Genomic DNA, 20,112 nt, shown 5'->3' with positions numbered 1-20,112 from the left:
GAACTACAGTCACCCCACTGTGCTGTGGAACACTAGAACTTGTTACTTCTGTGTGACTGTGTCTGGTACCCTTACCCAGCCTCGCTCCATCTCCCCTCTGTCCTACCCTTCCTTCCCAACCTCTCATAATCACTGTATGAGGTGTTTTCAGTTAACGGCAACATTTGATCAGTAGATGTAAAATCAACGCTCTTAATGTTCTTTTTTTTACAGTCCTTTCATCAGAGTAAGTATTACTATTTTGTATGTGTGGCTGTGTGGTACTTGATGGTATTCCAAGAATGTTGTCCCTCTACTCTTGTGCATCAAAAATCACCGAAGATAGTTTTAAACACTTTTATATTGGGGCACATCCTAGCCCTGCTAAAGTTTAAGGTCCACTGCTGTGCTTGCATCACTTTGCTGGATTGTTTTAGGGTACGTATTAGAGTCACAGGAGTGTGTCAGAATATGTGTTTGCCAAGTGGATGTTAAGAAGCATCCCAGTGACATGTTGACATATCTCTGGTAAATACTCACTGTTGTTTCTAGTTGTACTCAGGGATATCAGGAAAAGGTACAAATACTTCATATACAGTTGATGGCCCTCTTTTCTCTCAACTGATTTTTAGAAAATTTCCTTTTAGATAAGACATATAAATATTTTACTTGCCAATACATAATGAGCCCTGAGGCCAGAGGTTAATAGGTGGTTTCATGGCTGTTTGGTTTTTAAGCCCCTTTGTTTTTTGTGACACGATTACTTTCCAGCTTGGAGAAAGCATTGATGTCCTTGCTTTTTCCCTTCCTAGGATCAATGTAATTCTGGCTAGCTAGCCTCAGAAGGATGCCTTGGATTTTCTTTTCACTTGTGATAGCTTGAGGTTCCTCTAAGGGAGGAGGATTCATTTCTCTTCGTTTCCCCATGACATATTCAACAAACATGAGCCCTGTTTGTTTTGCAGAAGTTTTCTGCCAGAAGAACAGTGGTTGCAGGTGAAACTTGCTAGAGATTTTTATTAGGTAAAAATAAAGATAGTAAGATAGTAAATAGATAGCAAAACCAACTTTTCTCATAATCTTGGATCCTGTAAAAAGCTACAGGTTTCCAGCACATTTCTGCACTATGAATTTTTAATACCCAAATACTTATTTAGAATGGTGATAAATAGCACAAATGATATACATAATCTTCATCTAAAGATACATTTATTTATTATAGACTTAAATGTTAGGTTATTATGATAACTAAAATTTTTAGCATGTCCATTAAAGAACAAATGAAACAGTTCATATGGATGCACAAAATACACAGAAAATTGTAGTCCTAGGAACCCCTTTCAGACCACTACATATGCAGTAAATAAAGCTGGGAGCTCATATACAGTTTAATTATAATTAGAAAGGTCAAATCAGATATGTATTGATCTATGTGCATATTTTTTACCTTGGATCTTTTTCCTATAACAAGTGTGGTTCAATTTCATAATTAGAATTTTTTTTAGTCTAAGAACTTGACTCACGGAAAATTTCAGATGAGGAAGGTACAAAGAAAACAGTGTAATGAACTGTTCCTCTCCAGTTTGGTGGTTACCAATGCATTGCCAGTTTCATTTTTCATCTATTTCCCTTTCTATTCCTTGCCACTACTGCATCATTGTGAAGCAGATTCTAGGCATATTTTATCCATTAAAAACTTCAGGGGAGTCCCTGAAAAATGAGGATTCTCTCCCTTTTTCTAAACTTTAGTACTGGTATTATATTGGAATATAATAGCAATTTTAATACAAAATAGCCACAGAACTTTTTTTTTTTTTTTTTTTTGACAGGCAGAGTGAGAGACAGAGAAAGGTCCTCCTTTGCTGTTGTTTCACCCTCCAATGGCCGCCGTGGCCGGCACACTGCAGCCGGTGCAACACGCTGATCCGATGGCAGGAGCCAGGTACTTATCCTGGTCTCCCATGGGGTGCAGGGCCCAAGTACTTGGGCCATCCTCCACTGCACTCCCTGGCCACAGCAGAGAGTTGGCCTGGAAGAGGGGCAACCGGAACAGAATCCGGCACCCCGACCGGGACTAGAACCCTGTGTGCTGGCGCCGCAAGGTAGAGGATTAGCCTAGTGAGCCATGGCGCTGGCCAGCCACAGAATTTTAAAGCTCGATAGGACCTTCATGAATAATCACCTGTGTACCTGTGTGTATCTGAGAGTGTGGCTAGGTGCTAGTTTCTAGTCCTCACAACAGTGCTGCTAGCCATCGTTATCATGCTTCATAGAGCAGGGAACTGAAATTTAGATGGAATGTGTCTGAGGTTCTGGAGCTGATCAGTAGATCTAGGCAGAGGATGTAGGCTGTCCGATGATAAAACGCATGCCTTTGCCGTTCTACCACACGTTCATGATCTCTGTTGGGCACCAGTGATTATTACAGATAAGAAGTATGACTTTTATACAGAAGCATTTCCTTTCTGTAGTTTCTTTTTCCTAGCCTGAAAGCATTTCTCACACGATGATGTGCAATTTTCCTTCTGTTTTAGATTAACAAGTGGTGGAATAACCTAAGTGATGGCCAGCGGACTGTGACAGGTTTGTGTTAGCTTACACGTTTTAGCCATTCAAGGGAAGAGAAATCAAACCAAAAGGTACAGTATGTCACAGGGAATGGCTTTTGTACCACCATCACCAGTGGTTTAGAAGGCAAAGAGTCTCTGTACCTTTAGGCTAGTGTAATAGTATGAGAAATAACGTAGCATAAAGGTTTACACTATGTCCTGGGGCAGTTACTTTCTAATTTAGATTGCAGCTTGTGATAAAGCTTACAAGTAATTGTTACAAAAGGAAACATTAAGTACCTTCTGTATCCAGGATACTTTATTCCCATTGTCTCCCTAGTTCACAGGTTTGAGAATGGGGTAGTTGACTCCCCTTTTACACGTAAGGAAATGGACTTTGAGAGAAAGAACTTTTTGAGGTCAAACTGCTGGTAAGAAGTAGAGCTGAGTTTCAAAATCCAGGTCTGTCTCATTCTGGAGCAGTGTCCTCTATTCCATTGTGCTGTTGGTAAAACCCTCTTTAAATGTAAGCATGCTATGCATGATACCAGGATCATTTTTCGTTTTTCAAAATTTTTGTGAAAAGACAGATCTAGCTTTTCAAGGAAACTCTTGTGCAGTATTTTATAGACTTAGTTATTTGAGGATTTTTGGCAAATGGATTTGCAATTTCTGTAACAATTGTGTATATGGGAGAAAAGTATTTCCAGAGACAGCAAAATACTGCTTTTTCTCAAGTATGATTAGGTTTGTTCATACTCTTAATTTTCTCTGCTTACCTAAATGGAGAAAGGATGATAAGCTTCGTTCAGACTGTCCTCAGTCTGGAAGACCTGATTTTTCTGAACTTACTGGATCAAGATTCAGCCTTCAGGCTTATGGTTCAGACATTGGTTCCTCCAGGAAGTGCTTTCTTTTCTACACTCATTGAAATTTTTATCATTTATAACACAGCATGCCTTATACATGTAGCAACTTGGAGGGGAAAGTAAATGTCTTGGGGACAATGATGAGATTTTCCATCATGTTGTAGCACTTAGCACATACCTGCCCTTAGTAAAACCATTCAGTTAAACTCTGTTGAGTGGGTGAGTGTGGGTCTTGAACCAAGTGGGTGAGATTTTTCAAAATGTGTTGCCATACCTAAGACTAGAATTAATTAATCAGTGGGTCTTAATAATACATGATGGCTTCAAAGATAGTGCTATAGTAGCACATCTGTTTCCACCGAGATTAATATGTTTTGTGTGCTTGCTTATTTTCTGGAAGTAATGAAAATTAACGGCATTCTTCCTTTTTTTGAAAAAAGATATATTATTATTTATTTGAAAGGCTGGGTTACAGAGAGAAATCTTCCATCCACTGGTTCACTCCCAAAATGGCCTCAACAGCCAGAGCTGGGCCAATCCTAAGCCAGGAGCTTTTTCTGGGTCTTCCACGTGGGTGCAGGGGCCAGGTACTTGAGCCATCTTCCACTGCTTCCCCAGACACATTAGCAGGGAGCTGGATTGGAAGTAGAGCAGCCAAAACTTGAACCTGTGCCTATATGGGATGCTGGCTTTACCCACTATGCCACAGCGCTAGCATTTCTTAAAGTAGCAAAGTTTTGATTTCATTCAGTGTTTTCAAAGCATTTCACGATTAGATGGTACCTCAATTTTTTTTATAGTGGTAAAGATATTATACCATTTAATATATGAAGAAGTCTGGAATAAGAATTTAACACTTTTTCTCATGCCTGAAAGTAGTTTATTCAAAGAAGTTCATGAGGCCGGCACTGTGATGAAGCAGGTTAAAACTGATGCCTGCAGTGCTGGCATCCCATATGGGCACTGGTTGGAGTCCCAGGTGCTCCACTTCCAATCCAGCTCTCTGCTATGGCCTGGGAAGGCAGTGGAGGATGGCCCGAGTGCTTGGGTCCCTGTACCCACGTGGGAGACCTGGAAGAAGCTCTTAGCTCCTGGCTTTGGATTGGCCCAGCTGTGGCCACTGTGGCCATTTGAGGAGTGAACCAGTGGATGGAAGACCTCTCTCTGCTTCTGCCTCTTTGTAACTCTGCCTTTCAAATAAATAAATAAATCTTTTTAAAAAATGTTTTCAAAGAAGTTCATATTCAGAGGTAAATTAAAGTCAGAATTCCCTATGCTTTTTCCTTTTTAAATCACTTCAGTCATTTAGCATGTAAGGCTTAGCAGTGGAGGGAGAGATCTTGTGATCTAACTAGCAACGTGGATGTAAAGTGCTTTGAATGTAAATATGAATAGTCCACTGATGATGTATTGCTATTGTTGGGTTGTCTCCATTACTTTTAAGAACTAAGGAAGTGCCCTTTGGGCTATTTGGTGTCACCTCAGATTTCTCTTAATAAGGAATAATTTATTCTTGTAGTGGTGATTTTAGCTTTGTAATATCTGTTACTGATGCTTGATGATCAATTAATTAGAAACTGAGATTCTCAAGAGTAAACAGATGCTTTTGTTAATACCTTATCTCCTTTCAGAGGCGCCTATTAGTCCAGCTTGCCTTGCTTAGCACTCCAATTGCTTCTCTTAGACTGATCCTCAGTGAGGTTGGCTCAGCTCCTGGTTTTAATTGAGGATAGATTCCTGGGGTGACAGATGTCACTCTGTCCCACTTTCTTTCCTTGGATAATAGATTTTTTTTTTTTCTTTTGCATTTGGCGAGTTCTGGCCCAGAGAGTTCAAAGCTCTGTGAGACCAGCATGCTGCTTTGCTATGTAGTATTCATACCTAGACAATGGAGCGTGGAAACACTGGTGGGTTAAAAGCTTGCTTGCTTGCTTGCTTTTTAAGATTTATTTATTTATTTGAAAGGCAGAGTTACAGAGAGTGAGGAGGAACCAGAAAACTCTTTCATCCACTGGTTCACTCCCCAAATGGCTCCAGCAGCTAGGACTGAGCCAGGCCAAAGCCAGGAGCTTCATCTGGGTCTTCCACATGGATGGCAGGGGCCCAAGTACTTGGACCATCTCCCCTGTTTTTCCAGGCCATCAACAGGGAGCTAGATTGGAATGAGCATCTGGGACATGAAGCAGTGCCCATATGGGATGCTGGTGGTGCAGCTTTACTCGCTATACCACAATGGTGGCCCCCCAAAAATTTCTTATTGTTACACCAAACACTTAACAAAGATTCCTTGCCTCTGAATACAAGGCTCCTGAATTTTGAGGTCACGATTTTGGATATTGCTAAGCTCAGGTAGCAAAGTGTTTTATAAGATGTTTTTGATTCCTGAGTTTTCAGATAGAAGTGTCTCACATTTATCCTGTCTCTTTTGGTTCCTAGGTTTGGATAAGAATAGTTCAGATTGTAAAGGATACCTGCAATTTATTTTATTGTTAAGGTGGAGTTCAATGGTACAGGTTAAAAAACCTCCTTCCTGATTGCTGATGCTGGAACTGGAGTTCCTAGTTTTTCATGTTCTGTTATTTCAGCTTTTCCTTGGGAATCGCTTTTTAAACATATGTTAGAGAACTTTTTTTAAAAAAATATTTATTTATTTATTTATTTGAGAGGCAGAGTAACAGGAAGAGACAGACAGGTTTTATTTGGGGAGTGGACCATCCGCTGGTTCACTCCCCAAATGGCTACAATGGTTGAAGCTATGCTGGTACAAAGCCAGGAGCCAGGAGCTTCTTCTGGGTCTCCCACATAGGTGCAGGAGCCCATTGGGCCATCTTCCACTGCTTTCCCAGGCAATTAGCAGGGAGCTGGATAGGAAGTGGAGCAGCTGGGACTCAATCAGCTCCCATATGGGATGCCGGCACTGCAGGTGGAGGTTTAACCTACTATGCCACAGCACTGGCCCCTAAAGAACTGGTTTTAATCATATTTTTGTTTGGTTGGTTTTGGATTTTTTTTTTTCATTAATTGTTACATAAAAATATCTCCCTAAATTTCAGTGCAAGGTAGAATTCTTCAGTTAGACTAGCCCCTGGTGATTTGACATTTCAGCAAATTTCCTGTTCTGTTGCTTAGTTCTGGAGGGCTTTTAAGCCTGTCCAGGAGGTCCCCAGGCAGCCTGTAAGGAGAGTATTTGCTCCTGCCTTTCTGTCTTTCAGGGCTGAGATGCTCGCCAGGTGTCCATGTTAGTTTAGCGGAGTGCTGACTTTACCATATTGGGATTGAAGTAAAGGAAGGGGAAAGAACCAGCTAAATTATTGTTTCTGACCTGAGAGAGGACAGGGAAGAGGAAGATGGGGAGAGAGAGCTCAAGGAAACTGCCCCGATGCTTCTGTGAGTCCGTATTGTTTGCCGGCTTTAGTGTTTAGGCCTGTTACACCTCAGACCCTTGACCCTGCTGTCCCAACTTCTCAAGTCTATTCTTTTTCCTTTGCTGTTCGGTTTCCACCAGGCTTATTCTTTGGTTTCAGCTTTCTCTCTCCTTACATCATTCTGTGGTTTTGAGCTGTCCTCCTACACGGGGGTCTCCTTCCCCATTCCTGGTACTGTTGGTGAGGCGGTGTTTCCTTCAGTGCTCCAGCTCATCTTGACCTTTCAGTCTGTCACTGTTTTTCTGTAACTTGGCTTCCCGGTCTTCAGACAACTTATTCTGGAGAAGAATAAGTTGAGTACTATTTGAATGCCACTGAGGCGTCAAATACTATGCTAGATGCTTTAAATGTATATATATTATTGTTGTTAATCCTCATGAGAGTCATATTAGTAGTGTCTCCATTTTTCAGATAGGCTAACTGAGGCTTAGAGAAGTTAATTAACTGAGATCACACAGCTAGAAAAAGTTGGAGGTGAGAATCACAACTACTTTGTAGTTCAAATAATAAGCTTTTTATTATGTCCTTTCACTTTCTATTATAACAAACCACTAATTATCTTCTGGTAAACCACGCTGCCTCCCGCATCCCAAGTATCTGGGTGCTGATTCACAGCCCAGATTGCAACAGATTGTTCATGGCAGCAGGCAGGCCCCTAGGGAAGAAAGGGAGCTTTTTGGACAGCCAATTTAGATTTACTCATTTTGAGATGAATAAATGTGCAAAATAACAGGTTCGAGTAATGGTAAATGATACAAAAGATGAAAAATAAGTCTTTGTCTCCTTAAGCTTCTAGTTCACCATTTCCTTCACCAAAATAACTGTTGCCTCAGTAGTTGTTTATGTGTCCTTGTGAAGCATTTATGTGTATAAAAAGACATTTTTACCTGTTTGTGGCTTAACACACAAATGGTCTTCTATACCTTGTTTTTTTTTTTTTTTTTTTTTTTTACTTAGAGGATTTAAAGAAATCTCTGTATCAGTAGACATAGGTCTGTTAAAATCTTTCGCATTTTATTGAAGTATAATACATGTAGAAGAATGTGTACATGTCAAATGTGCAAGTTAACCTATTTTCTCAAATTGAGCCACATACTTGTAGCTAGCATTCAAATCAAGAAGTGAAAATTGCCAGCACTCCAGGTCTATTATTTTTTGTGGCATTGTAGTAGTCCGTGTGGATGGATATTATTTAACAAGTCTTCTATTAGCGGATATGTATGTTGTTTTTAGACTTTTGCTTCTATAAACAATACTGCAATGAGTATTCTTATATGTAGAGCTTTGCACACTTGTACAAATAAATTTTTAGGATGTTACTGGAAATAGAATTACCTGATCAAAGAGTGTGCATTTAAAATTTTGTGTTGTAAAGTTGTCTTAAAAGAAGTTGTATACCAGTCGGAATGTTCTCCTGGGGCCAGTGCTGTGGCGCAGTGGATTAGCGCCCTGTCCTGAAGTTTCGGCATCCCATATGGATGCCGGTTCAAGACCCAGCTGTTCCATTTCCCACCAGCTCTCTGCTGTGGCCTAGCAAAGCAGTGGAGGATGGCCCAGGTCCTTGGGCCCCTGCACCCACGTAGGAGACCTGGAGGAAGCTCCTGGGTCCTGGCTTCAGATTGGTGCAGCTCTGGCCATTGCAGCCAATTAGGGAGTGAACCATCGGATGAAAGACCTCCCCCCCACCTCTCTCTGCTTCTCCTCTCTCTGTGTAACTCTGACTTTCAAATAAATAAATAAATCTTTAAAAAAAAAAAAAAGAAAAGAAAGAAATGTTCTCCAAAAGTGTGTAGCATGTAAATAGGTCAAATTGTTTGCTGAAGTTTACTCACAGGGAAGGTTAGACATTCTCATCCGCAGGGAGAGTACAGAGAAATAGTTACTCCATTTTGTGGTCAACAATTATTTAAGGGCCTTTGCCTCCCTTATGGTGAATGTGCTCTAATCTTTCCATTTACCTGTATTACTTTGGATCTTTCTGTCCATCTCAGTGGAAATTGTGTGAGACCATCAGGTTGATCCCTAACCTGCCTGGTTCCCAGGGAGTCAGGTAGGGACTCCTTGAGCTCAGTTCTCTGGCTGCTGCGCATGGGCATACATGTCAGTGTTGGGACTGGCCAGATCTAGGTCAGCATGACAGCCCCTCCAGACAGAGGAGGGGGAAATTGGTCTAGTCCAAAACAGAGGGGATTCTGTGCTTAGCTACTGGGCTCCAAGTGGAATGCTGAGTCCTTTTTAGGGAAACAGAAAAAGAGATTGTACTGCCTTCTTTGGACCAAGGATGAACATAGACTGAGGTACAGTCTATTCCTGAATTGGTGCAGCATTCTTTTTTTTTTTTTTTTAAATTTTTAAGATTGATTTATTTATCTGAAAGGCAGAGCCATAGTGAGGCAGAGGCAGAGAGAGAGGTCTTCCATCTGATGGTTCATTCCCCAATGGCCACAACAGCCAGAGCTGTGCTGATCCAAAGCCAGGAACCTCTTCTGGGTCTCCCATGCAGTTGCAGGGGCCCAAACACTTGGGCCATCTTCTACTGCTTTCCCAGGGCATAGCATAGAGCTGGATCAGAAGTGGAGCAGCCGGGACTTGAACGGACACCCACATGGGATGCCAGCACTGCAGGCGGTGGCCCCTTCTGCCATGCCATAGCGCCACCCCCCCCTCTTTTTTGATATTATTTATTTGAAAGAGTTACACAGAGAAAAGGGGAGAGAGAGGGATAGAGAGAGGTCTTCTGTTCTATGGTTATACTCCCCAGATGGCTAGGACTAGGCCAGGCAGGACCCAGGAGCTTCTTCCAGGTCTCCCATGTGGTTAGCAGGTGCCCAAGCACTTGGGCCGTCTTCTGCTTTTCTCAGGCCATTATCAGGGAGCTGGATCAGAAGTGAAGCAGCTAGGACTCGAACAGACACACATATGGGATGCCGGTGTAGGTGGTGGCGTTACCTGCTACACCACAATGCTGGTGCAACATTCTTTGTGTGTGTGTGTCTGTGTGAAATAATTCACTTATAAAATTCACCATTAAGTACTATACAATTCAGGTTTGTATTTTTTATACAAGGTTGTGCAACTATAATTATCTAATTTCAAAGCATCTTTATATTCTAAAAAGAAACTACACCCATTAGCTGTCACTTCTTGTTCCCCCTCCCCTTTTAGCCTTTAGCAATCACAAATCTACTTACTTTGTGAATTTGCCTATTCTGGACATTTCAAACACATGGAGTCACATGTGGCTTTTTTTTTTTTTAAAGATTATTTATTTAGGCTGGTGCCACAGCTCAATAGGCTAATCCTCCACCTAGCGGCGCCGGCACACCGGGTTCTAGTCCCGGTCGGGGCGCCGGATTCTGTCCCGGTTGCCCCTCTTCCAGGCCAACTCTCTGCTGTGGCCAGGGAGTGCAGTGGAGGATGGCCCAAGCCCTTGGGCCCTGCACCCCATAGGAGACCAGGAGGAGCACCTGGCTCCTGCCTTCAGATCAGCGCGGTGCGCCGGCTGCAGCGCGCCCACCATAGCGCGCCCGCCGTGGCGGCCATTGGAGGGTGAACCAACGGCAAAGGAAGACCTTTCTCTCTGTCTCTGTCTCTCACTATCCACTCTGCCTGTCAAAAAAAAAAAAAAAAAAAAGATTTATTTATTTATTTGAGAGGCAGAGTTACAGACAGAGGGAGGGAGAGACAGAGAGAAAAGTCTTCCATCTGCTGATTCATTTCCTAAATGGCCACAACAGCCAGAACTGGACCAGGCTGAAACCAGGAGCCAGGAGCTGCTTCTGGGTCTCCCACACGGGTGCAGGGTCCCAAGCACTGGGGCTATCTTCCACTGCTTTCCCAGGCCATTAGCAGAGAGCTGGATCAGAAGAGGAGCAGCCAGGACATGAACCAGTGCCCATATGGGGTGCCAGTGCCACAGTCGGAGGCTTAGTCTAGTACGCCACAGCACCAGCCCCACACGTGGCCTTTTATGATCTCTTTCACTTAGTTCTTTTTAAGGTTCATTCTTGATGTAGTATGCTATAAAGTTTCCTTCCTTTAAAAGCAGAAAAGTATTTTGTTATGTGAATATTAGCGCATTTTGCTTATCCATTCATCTCTTGGTAGATGTTTAGATTATTTCCATTCTGTGGCTATTGTGAATAACACTGCTATTACTACAGAACATACTCATATCTCTTTGAGACTATACATTCAGTTATTTTGGATATATACTCAAATGTGGGGTTGCTGACTCTTATGGTAGTTTATATATATATATATATATTTATATAATCTACATATATATTAAGATTTATTTATTTGAAAGGCAGAGTTACGGATATAGATCAGTCTTCCACTCCCCAAATGACTTTAATGACTGGCCAGGCCAAAGTCAGGAGCCTGGAACTCCATCTGGGTCTCCTACTTGGGTCACAGGAACCAAGATATTGGGCCATCGGCTTTCCCAGGCACATTAGCAGAGATTGGATTGGAAGTGGAGCAGCCAGGGCTCAAACCAACACTCATATGGGATGCTGGATTGCAAGCAACAGCATACCTACTGTGCCACAGTGTTGGCCTCCGAAGTTGCATTTTAAATTTTTTGAATGCTCTCCTTGCTGTTTTCCGTAGTTGTTAGACTGTTTTACAGTCCCACAGGCAGTGTGCAAGTTTCCTTCTCTGCATCTTTGTGAACACGTGTTACTTTCCTTCCTTTTTGTTCTGTAGTAGCCATTCAGATGACTGTGAGGTGGTGCCTTATGGAGCTTTCTCAAAAAATTTTTCTTTTTTAGTTATTTGAAAGGCAGGTAGAGAAAGACAGAGATCTTCCATATCTAGTTTATTCCCCAGATGCCCATAACAGCCAGGCCAACACCAGGAGCCTAGGTCTTAATCTACATCTCCTCTGTGGGTGGCAGGGATTCACGTACTTTGAGCCTGATTCAGGTACTTGAGTACATGCTGCCTCGCAGATGTACATTAGCAGGAAAGTGGAATCTGAAGTGGAGCCAGGATATGAGCCCAAGCACCAATATGGGGTACAGGTGTTTAAGCAGTATCTTAACTGCTGCGTCAAATACCAGCCCCTTCATTGTGGTCTTGGTTTGCTTTTCTCTGATTCTTAGTGACCTTAAACATTTTTTCATAGGCTTCTTGGCCATTTGTATATCATCTTTGGAGAAATGTCTGTTCCATCCTCGATTGTAGGAGTTCTTTCTGTATACTGGATGTTACCCTCTTATCAGGTATATGATTTGCAAATATTTACTCCCATTGTGGTTAATTGCTGCTTTTTAACTCTGTTGATTGATGTTCAGTTTGTCCATTTTTGCTTTTGTTTCCTGTGGTATCATATCCCAGAAATTGCCAAATCCAAAGTCATGAGGTTTTTTTTTCTGTTTTCTCCTGTAAGTTTTATAGTTTTGTAGCTTATATTTAAGCTATTATTCCATTTAAGTTAATTTTGCATAAAGTATAAGATAAGGATCCAGTTGCATTCTTTTGCATGTGAATATCCAGTTTTCTTTTTGGAGAACTACCAAATTGTGGCTATACCATATTATATTCCCCTTAAGCAGTGTACAAGGTTTTCCTTTGTTAGTGCTTATCTCTATTTTTTTCCTAATATATCAACAACTACAAATTTTTTATATTTCTTTTTGTCATGGTAAACTATATATAATATAAATATGCCACTTTATTTTTTAGTGTACAGTTCAGTGGCATTAAATGTATTGACAGTGTTGTACAATCATCACTTTTATCCCTTTCCAGAACTTACTCATCATCCTATAAAGAAACTTTGTACCCACTAAACTGTGGTTCCCCATTATCTCAATCAGTTTGTTTATTCTAGATACCCTATGGATGTGGAATGATGCAGGATTTGTGTGTGTGTGTGTGTGTGTTTATCTGTTTTCATGTTAACTGAATTTTTTCTTCTTCATTTAAAGGTGAAGAATATTTTATTGTGTGCATATACATATTTTATTTACCCATTCTCCTGTTGATGACAGTTGGATTGTCTCCACCTCTTGGCTGTTGTGAATAACACTAGGATGCACAAGGCTTCCACTGTTTCCACCTCTTTGCCAATACTTATTTCCCTTTTGTTTGATAATAGCCATCCTAGTGAGTGTGAAGTGGTATCTCATTGTGGTTTTGATTTACGTTTTTCTTGTGGCTAGTAATGCTGAGCATCCTTTCGTGACTGGTCTAGTCAATTCTTCTGCCCATTATTTAATTGGATCATTTTGCTACTGAATACTGAATTTTTTATGTATTCTGAGTTAATCCCTACCTGATAGGTGATTTACATATATTTTATCACATTTTGTTGCCTTTTTAAAAAGGATTATCCTAAAAAGATTTATTTATTTGAAAGGCAGAGTGAGAGAGGGAGAGGTACAAAGAGAGAGAGATAGCTTCCATCAACTGGTTTATTCTCCACATTCTCACAATAGCCAGGGCCGGGCCACACCAAGAGCCAGGAACTCCACCTGGGTCTCCCCCTTGGGTGGCAGGGGCCCACGTACTTGTGCCATATTCTGCTGTTTCCCAGGCACATTAGCAGGAAGCTGGATCAGAAGCAGCTCAAAACAGCATTCTCATATGGGATGCTGGCATTGCAAGGTGGCTTAACCTGCTGTTCCACAGCATTGACCCCTGCTCATTTCTTTTTCCTTTTTCCTGAACTGTAAAATTTCTTTATGTACTCTAGATACCAGACCCTTACTAGAGATATATGATTTGCAGTTATTTCTCCTTTTTCTATGGTTTATCTTAACACATTTTTTAAAAGAAAAAATTTACCCTTTTAAAAAATGTTTATTTTTATTTATTTGAAAGGCAGAGCAACAGAGAGATTTTCCGTCTCCAAATGCAGGTTCACTCCCCAAATGCCCAAGGCTGAGCCAGGAACTCCATCGAGGTCTCTTACATGGGTTGCAGGGATTCAGTGCTTGAGTCATCATCATCATCATCTGCTGCCTCCCAGGAGCATTTGCAGGAAGCTGGACCAGAAGCAGAGGTGGGACTTGAGCCCAGGCACTCTGATGCAGGATGTGAGCATCCCATGCAGCAGCTTAACTTGCTGTACCACAATACCCACCCCTAAACTTAACTTTTTTTAAAAAAGAATTATTTATAATTTTCATTTTATTTAAAAAAAGAGACAGAGATCTTCCATCTGCCATTTCACTCCCGAAATGCTCACAGCAACCAGAGTTGGGCCAGGCTGAAGCCAGGAGCCTGGAACGAACTCCATCTGGATCTCCCATGAAGGTGGCAGGGACAAAGGTACTTAAGCTGGATCAGAAGTGGAATACTTGGGATTTGAACCAGGCACTCCTACATGGAATGTCAGTATCCGAAGCAGCATCATAACTACTGTGCCAAACACTTGGCCCAAACTTATCTTTTAATTCCATTTTTCCATGTACTTTTAACAAATATACATTTCTTTTTTATTTATTTGAAAGACAGACTGTAAGAGGTCATCTGTCTACTGGTTTACTTCCCAAATGCCTAGAACAGCCAGGTCTGGGCAAGACTGAAACCAGGAACTGGGAACTGAATCCAGGCTTCTCACATGGGTAACAGGAACCCACTTACTTGGGCCATCACCCACTGCCACCCATGGTGTACATCAGCAGAAGCTAGAATTGGGTATGGAACTAGCACTCGAACCCAGGCATTCACAAGTGGCATCTTTATTATTTTTATTTTTTTAATTATTTTTTTAAAAAGGCAGAGTTATAGAGAGAGGAAGAGACAGAAATCTTCCATTTTGTGATTCACTTCCCAAATGGCTATAAAGGGCAGGGTTGGACCAGGCCAAAGCCAGGAGCTTCGTGCGGGTCTCCCACATGGATGGCAGGAGCTCAAGCACTTGGGCCATCTTCTGCTGCTTTCCAAGGCACTTTAGCAGGGAGCTGAATTGGAAGTGGAGCAACCAGGACTCCAACCTACACCCGTGTGGGATGCCAGCATTGCAGGCAGTGGCTTAACCCACCATACCACAATGCTTCCCATCCCCTAATTGGCGTCTTAACTGTGCCAAATGACTGCCTCTGTTGTCTGTCATCTCTCTTTCTTTCTCTTTCTCTTTTTCTTTCTCTCATTCTCTTTCTTCCTTTCTTTCTCTCTCTTTCTTTCTCTCCCCTCCCTCCCTCCCTTCCTCTCTTCCTCTCTCTCTTCTTTTTTCTTTTTTCTGTTCTTTCCTTCCTTCCCTCCTTCCCTCCCTCTTTCTCTCTTTCTCTCTCTCTCTCTCTTTCTTTTTTTAGATTTATTGACTTGAAAGGCAGAGTTGCAGAGAGAGAGATAGATAATTGATCTTCCATCCACTGGTTCACTCCCCAAATGGCCACAGCAGCCGGAGCTAAGCCAATCCAAAGCCAGGAGCCAGGAGTTCTTCCAGGTCTCCCACATGGGTGGGGCCCAAGGACTTGAGCCATCTTCTACTGCTTTCCCAGGCTATAGCAGAGAGCTGGATAGCAAGTGGAGCAGCTGGGACTCGAACTAGCACCCATAGGGGGTGCTGCCACTGCAAGTGGTGGCTTTACCCACTATACCACAGTGCTGGCCCCCTTATTACTTTCTTGATGGTGTTCTTTGAAGGGCAAGCATTTTAATTTTGTTGATGTCCAGTTGTGTTTTTCTTTTCTTTAATTGCTTGTCGTTTTAAGTGTCATCAAGGAAATTCAGTTGTTTAATTCAAGGTCACATATTTATACCTGTATTTTCTTCTGTAAACTTTATGATGGTTTCAGTTCTTAGATTTAGGCCTTTGAATAATTTTTAGTTAATGTTTATATTTGTTATGAGGTAGAAGTTCATTCTTTTACTTTTCCCAGTACCATTTGTTGAAAAGACTATTCTTTCTTCATTTAATTTCCTTGGTACATTAGTCAAAAATCAGTTGACCATAATTGTAAGGGTATATTTCTGAACTCTCAGTTCTGTTCCATTATCTAAATGTCCTTATGCCAGTACCACACTGTCTCGGTTACTGTAGCATTGTGTTGCATTTGGAACTGAGAATTGTTGAGTCCTCCAGTTTTGTTAATATGAAGTGTTACATTGACTAATTTCCTGTGTGGAACCAACCTTGCATTCCTGTGATAAATTTCACTTGGTCACGATTTATAATCTTTTCATATGCTATTTTCCTGAGGATTTTTTCTTTTTTTTAATTTATTTATTTTGAGGCCGGCACCTTGGCTCACTTGGCTAATCCTCTGCCTGCGGCACCGGCACCCCGGGTTCTAGTCCCAGTTGGGGCGCCAGATTCTGTCCCAGTTGCTCCTCTTCCAGTCCAGATCTCTGCTGTGGCCCGGGAAGGCAGTGCAGGATGGCCCAAGTCCTTGGGCCCTGCACCTGCATGGGAGACCAGGAGGAAGCACCTGGTTCCTGGCTTCCGATTGGTGCAGCGCTGGCTGTAGCGGCCATTTGGGGGGTGAGCCAACGGAAAAGGAAGACCTTTCTCTCTGTCTCTCTCTCTCTCTCTCACTGTCTAACTCTGCCTGTCAAAAAAAATAATAATTTTAAAAAAAGATTTATTTATTTTGGAATTCAGAGTTCGAGAGAGGGAGAGACAGAGAGAGATCTTTCATCCACTGGCTCATTCCCCAGATGGCTGCAACAGCTGGGACTAGGCCAGGGCGAAAGTAGGAGTCAAGAGCTTCTTCTAGGTCTCCCACATGGGTGGCAGGGGCCCAAGGACTTGGGACATCTTCCACTGCTTTCCCAGGCCATTAACAGAAAGAAAATGGCTTACCTGCCACACCACAAGGCCAGCCCCTGAGGGTTTTTACATGTATATTCATAATGGGATATTGATAATTTTCTTGTGATATCTTTGGTTTTGATATCAAGGGAATACTGGCTGTATCCAAAGATCTAAAAATGTTACCTCCTGTTCTGTTTTTTGGGAGAATTTGACAAGGATTGATATGAAATCTCCTTTACATTGGTAGAATCCATCAGTTGTAGTAAGAATAGTGTCACCCTCACTCCAAATTCATGTTCACCCAGGACCACACAAGGTTAACTGTATTTGAAGTAGATCTTTGCAGATGTAGTTGGTTACAGTGAGATATACTGCATTAGGGTGGGCGCTTCAGGCAGGGTGTTAACCCACTGCACCACAACGCCAGCCCCTGTTCTTTTTTAATGTAAGCATTCATAGCACTGCTTTTGCTGCCTTCTGTAAGTTTTGGTATGCTGTATTGTCTTCATCTCAGTTTCCTAATTCCCCTTGTGATTTCTTCCTTGGCCTGTTTTGTGATTTAGAATTGTGTTAATTTACATGTATTTGTGAATTTTCCAAATTTACTTCTGTTATTCTTTTGTAATTTTCATTCTTTGTGATCAGAGATCATATTTTGTATAATTTCACTGTTATTAAATTTATTGAGACTTGTTTTCTGGCTGAATAGCCATTGGAATATGTTCCATGTGCATTTGAAAGAATGTATATGCTGGTAGTGGGTGGAGTGTTCTGTAGGTGTCTGTTAGGTCTGGTTGTTAGGACTTCCATGTTCTTGTTGATCGTCTGTTCATTACTGCAGTTGGATTGCTGTTGTCACCAAAAGATAAGTTTATTTTGATGCAAAAATGTTTGAAATCTATGCCTAGTTTTTATTCATAATATGTGTTTTTCATGAAGATTTTGAGGACTCCTTGCCTGTATGGATTTCAGAATTTTTCTTTGCATCAAAATAAACTTAGCTTTTAATTCCATTTCCCACAGAGTTTTTTGTAGGACTTCTGTATATCATATATATATATATTTTTTTTTTTTTTTTTTGACAGGCAGAGTTGAACAGTGAGAGAGAGACAGAGAGAAAGGTCTTCCTTTTCTGTTGGTTCACCCCGCAATGGGTGCTGCGGCCAGCACACTGTGCTGATCTGAAGCCAGGAGCCAGGTGCTTCTCCTGGTCTCCCATGCGGGTGCAGTGCCCAAGGACTTGGGCCATCCTCCACTGCACTCCCGGGACATAGCAGAGAGCTAGACGGGAGGAGGAGCGACCAGCACAGAATCTGGCACCCCGACTGGGACTAGAACCTGGTGTGCCTGCACCGCAGGCGGAGGATTAGCCTATTGAGCCGCGGTGCCTGCCTTATATAATATTATATGATATAATATATTATATCATATATTTTCAAAACTGCTGGGAATCTCATTCCTTATTTTCCTCTTAATATTTTTGGTTAGTTTCTTTCTTTTGCCCTAAATGTTATCTGCTTCCTTAGGCAGTCTCAAAACACTCACCTGGAAAAGTTAGTATATCCTAGGCAAAAGAGATTTGCAGTTGGGGAGATACCATTTAGGTTAAATATAGACAGCCTTGCAAATGAGTCTTCCAGAAATCAACAAGTAAAATAGTGACAATTCTTTGGGAATGAGGCTTTGAAAAACTCCACATCTTTTTGTCTAGCTGCCTCTGGTTGTTGCCAAGCTGTACGGGGAATGACTGTTGTTTTTAAGGTTACCTTGTAGCTGGAGAGCTGCAAGTAGGACTGCGGCAAGCTTAAATGCTACCTGCTACTTAGCCTGAGAGCCAGCCATTTTCTCAACTAAATGGAACCTAATTTGCTGCAAACCTTTAGTTAGTTTTCAGAGTTCTGAGAAAGTTGATAATGATTAATGTTGCCAGATTTTTCATGGCTTTTATGAAGGACAGCATTTCTGACGATCCTTTTTTTTTGACAGGGAGAGTTAGACAGTGAGACAGAGACAGAGAGAAAGGTCCTCCCTCTGCTGGTTCACCCCACAAATGGCCGCCATGGCCAGTGTGCTGTGCCAATCTGAAGCCAGGAGCCAGGTGCTTCCTCCTGGTCTCCCATGCAGGTGCAGGGCCCAAGCACCTGGGCCATCCTCCATTGCCTTCCTGGGCCACAGCAGAGATCTGGACTGGAAGAGGAGCGACCAGGACAGAATCTGGTACCCCGACCAGGACTAGAACCCGGGGTGCCGGCGCTGCAGGCAGAGGATTAGCCTGGTGAGCTGCGGCGCCAGCCGATCCTTTCTTTTCACTGGTGTAATCAAGCACATCACACCTGGAGAAGGCAGGCACTGAGTCCGGAGTGCTAAATAAGCTTTTTCTAGAAGTCACTGAGTCAGGAGGAAGAAGGTCACAACCCTCCTGAAAGTGCATACCAACAGAGACCCTCAGCTGTTCCATTTCTTGAAAGAGAAGGAGGGGAGAGAGAGCCAGTATTCTTTTGAGTATCTGCATACAAAGTATGTGCATTATTTTCTTAAGCCTCACTACAGCCTTTATGAGACAGGAACTGCTGTCCTCATTTTACTAATGAGGAAACAAGCAGAGATGAGATGCTACAGACCACAAAGTCTCTAAGTAGCATACCTAGGATTGAGACCTGGAAAGGCCATTCTCTTTCCACTGTGTTTTCCATTTACTTGGTTGTCACTGTGACTGCCTCATTTAATCATGCCTTTGCAATTTGTCATCACTCAGACCTTTTAGGTGGATTTTATTGTCCTCATTTTACAGATGAGGAAACAGGCTGAGAGGACAGGCCTCTTATCTGGTTATGACGTGGGTAGGACAGAGTCAGTTCTGCCAGACTCCTTCACCCATACTGTTCGCCAGTGTGCTCTGCTGCCTTCGTAGGCCTGGGATCACCACACGTCCACTCCTGCTCACCTGCTTCTAGGGACCAGCCTGTGCTGTTTCCCAGCTAAGCAGCCTGTTGTTTGGTGTCTGAAGTCCCAGAGTGACCGAGATCAAAATGAATCTGTTTGGCTACCCATGTCTTGGTAGAAGAATGCTAGATTGGGAACTCTGGCTTTCAGCTGAATTTAGCCATCAAATCATAGCTTTCAGAGCCTCAGTTTTCTCATTTATAACTGGCTTTCTTAATGGGATTTGCAAGGAAGGAAATACCTACATTTTACTTTTCTCATTAAGAAAAATTGCAGTGTGTTTTATAGGGAAGTATAGTGGTTCATAAGGTACATAATTTGTTAGTAAGTACATATATATTGGGTATGTATATTCTCTTGTTTACTAATGGGGCGCCTGATCAAAGATGCTTGGTGACTACTGTTGTGGGAATGAGAGATTTCTGCTGCACTCTGTTCCAGTGCCAGTCATCTGTCATAGTTGGCCAGAAAGGCTTCCTGCACAGGCCAGCGTTGTGCACTTATGACACTGACATCCCTTATGAGAGTGCCAGTTTGAGTCCTGGCCACTTTGCTTCCTGTCCAGACCCTTCTATTGGGTTTGGGAAAAGAGCAAAAAAAAAAAAAAAAGGCCTGAATACTTAGCCCCCTGCCAC

The 20,112-nt window shown here is 42.2% G+C and overlaps 1 protein-coding gene across 18 annotated transcripts in view; it reads left to right on the top strand.

The window, feature by feature from the left end:
* Positions 1 to 20,112, top strand: part of PARL (presenilin associated rhomboid like) — a 50,413-nt gene that overhangs the window by 12,782 nt on the left and 17,519 nt on the right. For 7 of the 18 annotated variants that reach the window (XR_016233199.1, XR_016233198.1, XR_016233197.1 and 4 more), the window contains one exon: positions 2,514 to 2,562. The exons of 2 other annotated variants lie outside the window; for them this stretch is intronic. Coding sequence is in view for 4 of the 16 variants with exons in the window: in XM_051818882.3 (XP_051674842.1) it covers positions 2,514 to 2,562 (49 nt within the window). In the remaining 12 variants the exon portion in view is untranslated. Of the gene's footprint in view, positions 1 to 2,513; positions 2,619 to 11,953; positions 12,051 to 13,653; positions 13,835 to 20,112 lie in introns of all 18 variants that reach the window. 9 more of the 18 variants (XM_089332020.1, XM_089332016.1, XM_089332021.1 and 6 more) reach the window with 8 other exon arrangements.

The sequence above is a fragment of the Oryctolagus cuniculus genome, chromosome 4 (genome assembly GCF_051225735.1).
Source record: "Oryctolagus cuniculus isolate XC-2025 breed Fujian yellow rabbit chromosome 4, ASM5122573v1, whole genome shotgun sequence".
Taxonomy (NCBI): Eukaryota; Metazoa; Chordata; class Mammalia; order Lagomorpha; family Leporidae; genus Oryctolagus; species Oryctolagus cuniculus.
This window is presented reverse-complemented; position numbering and strand designations above follow the sequence as displayed.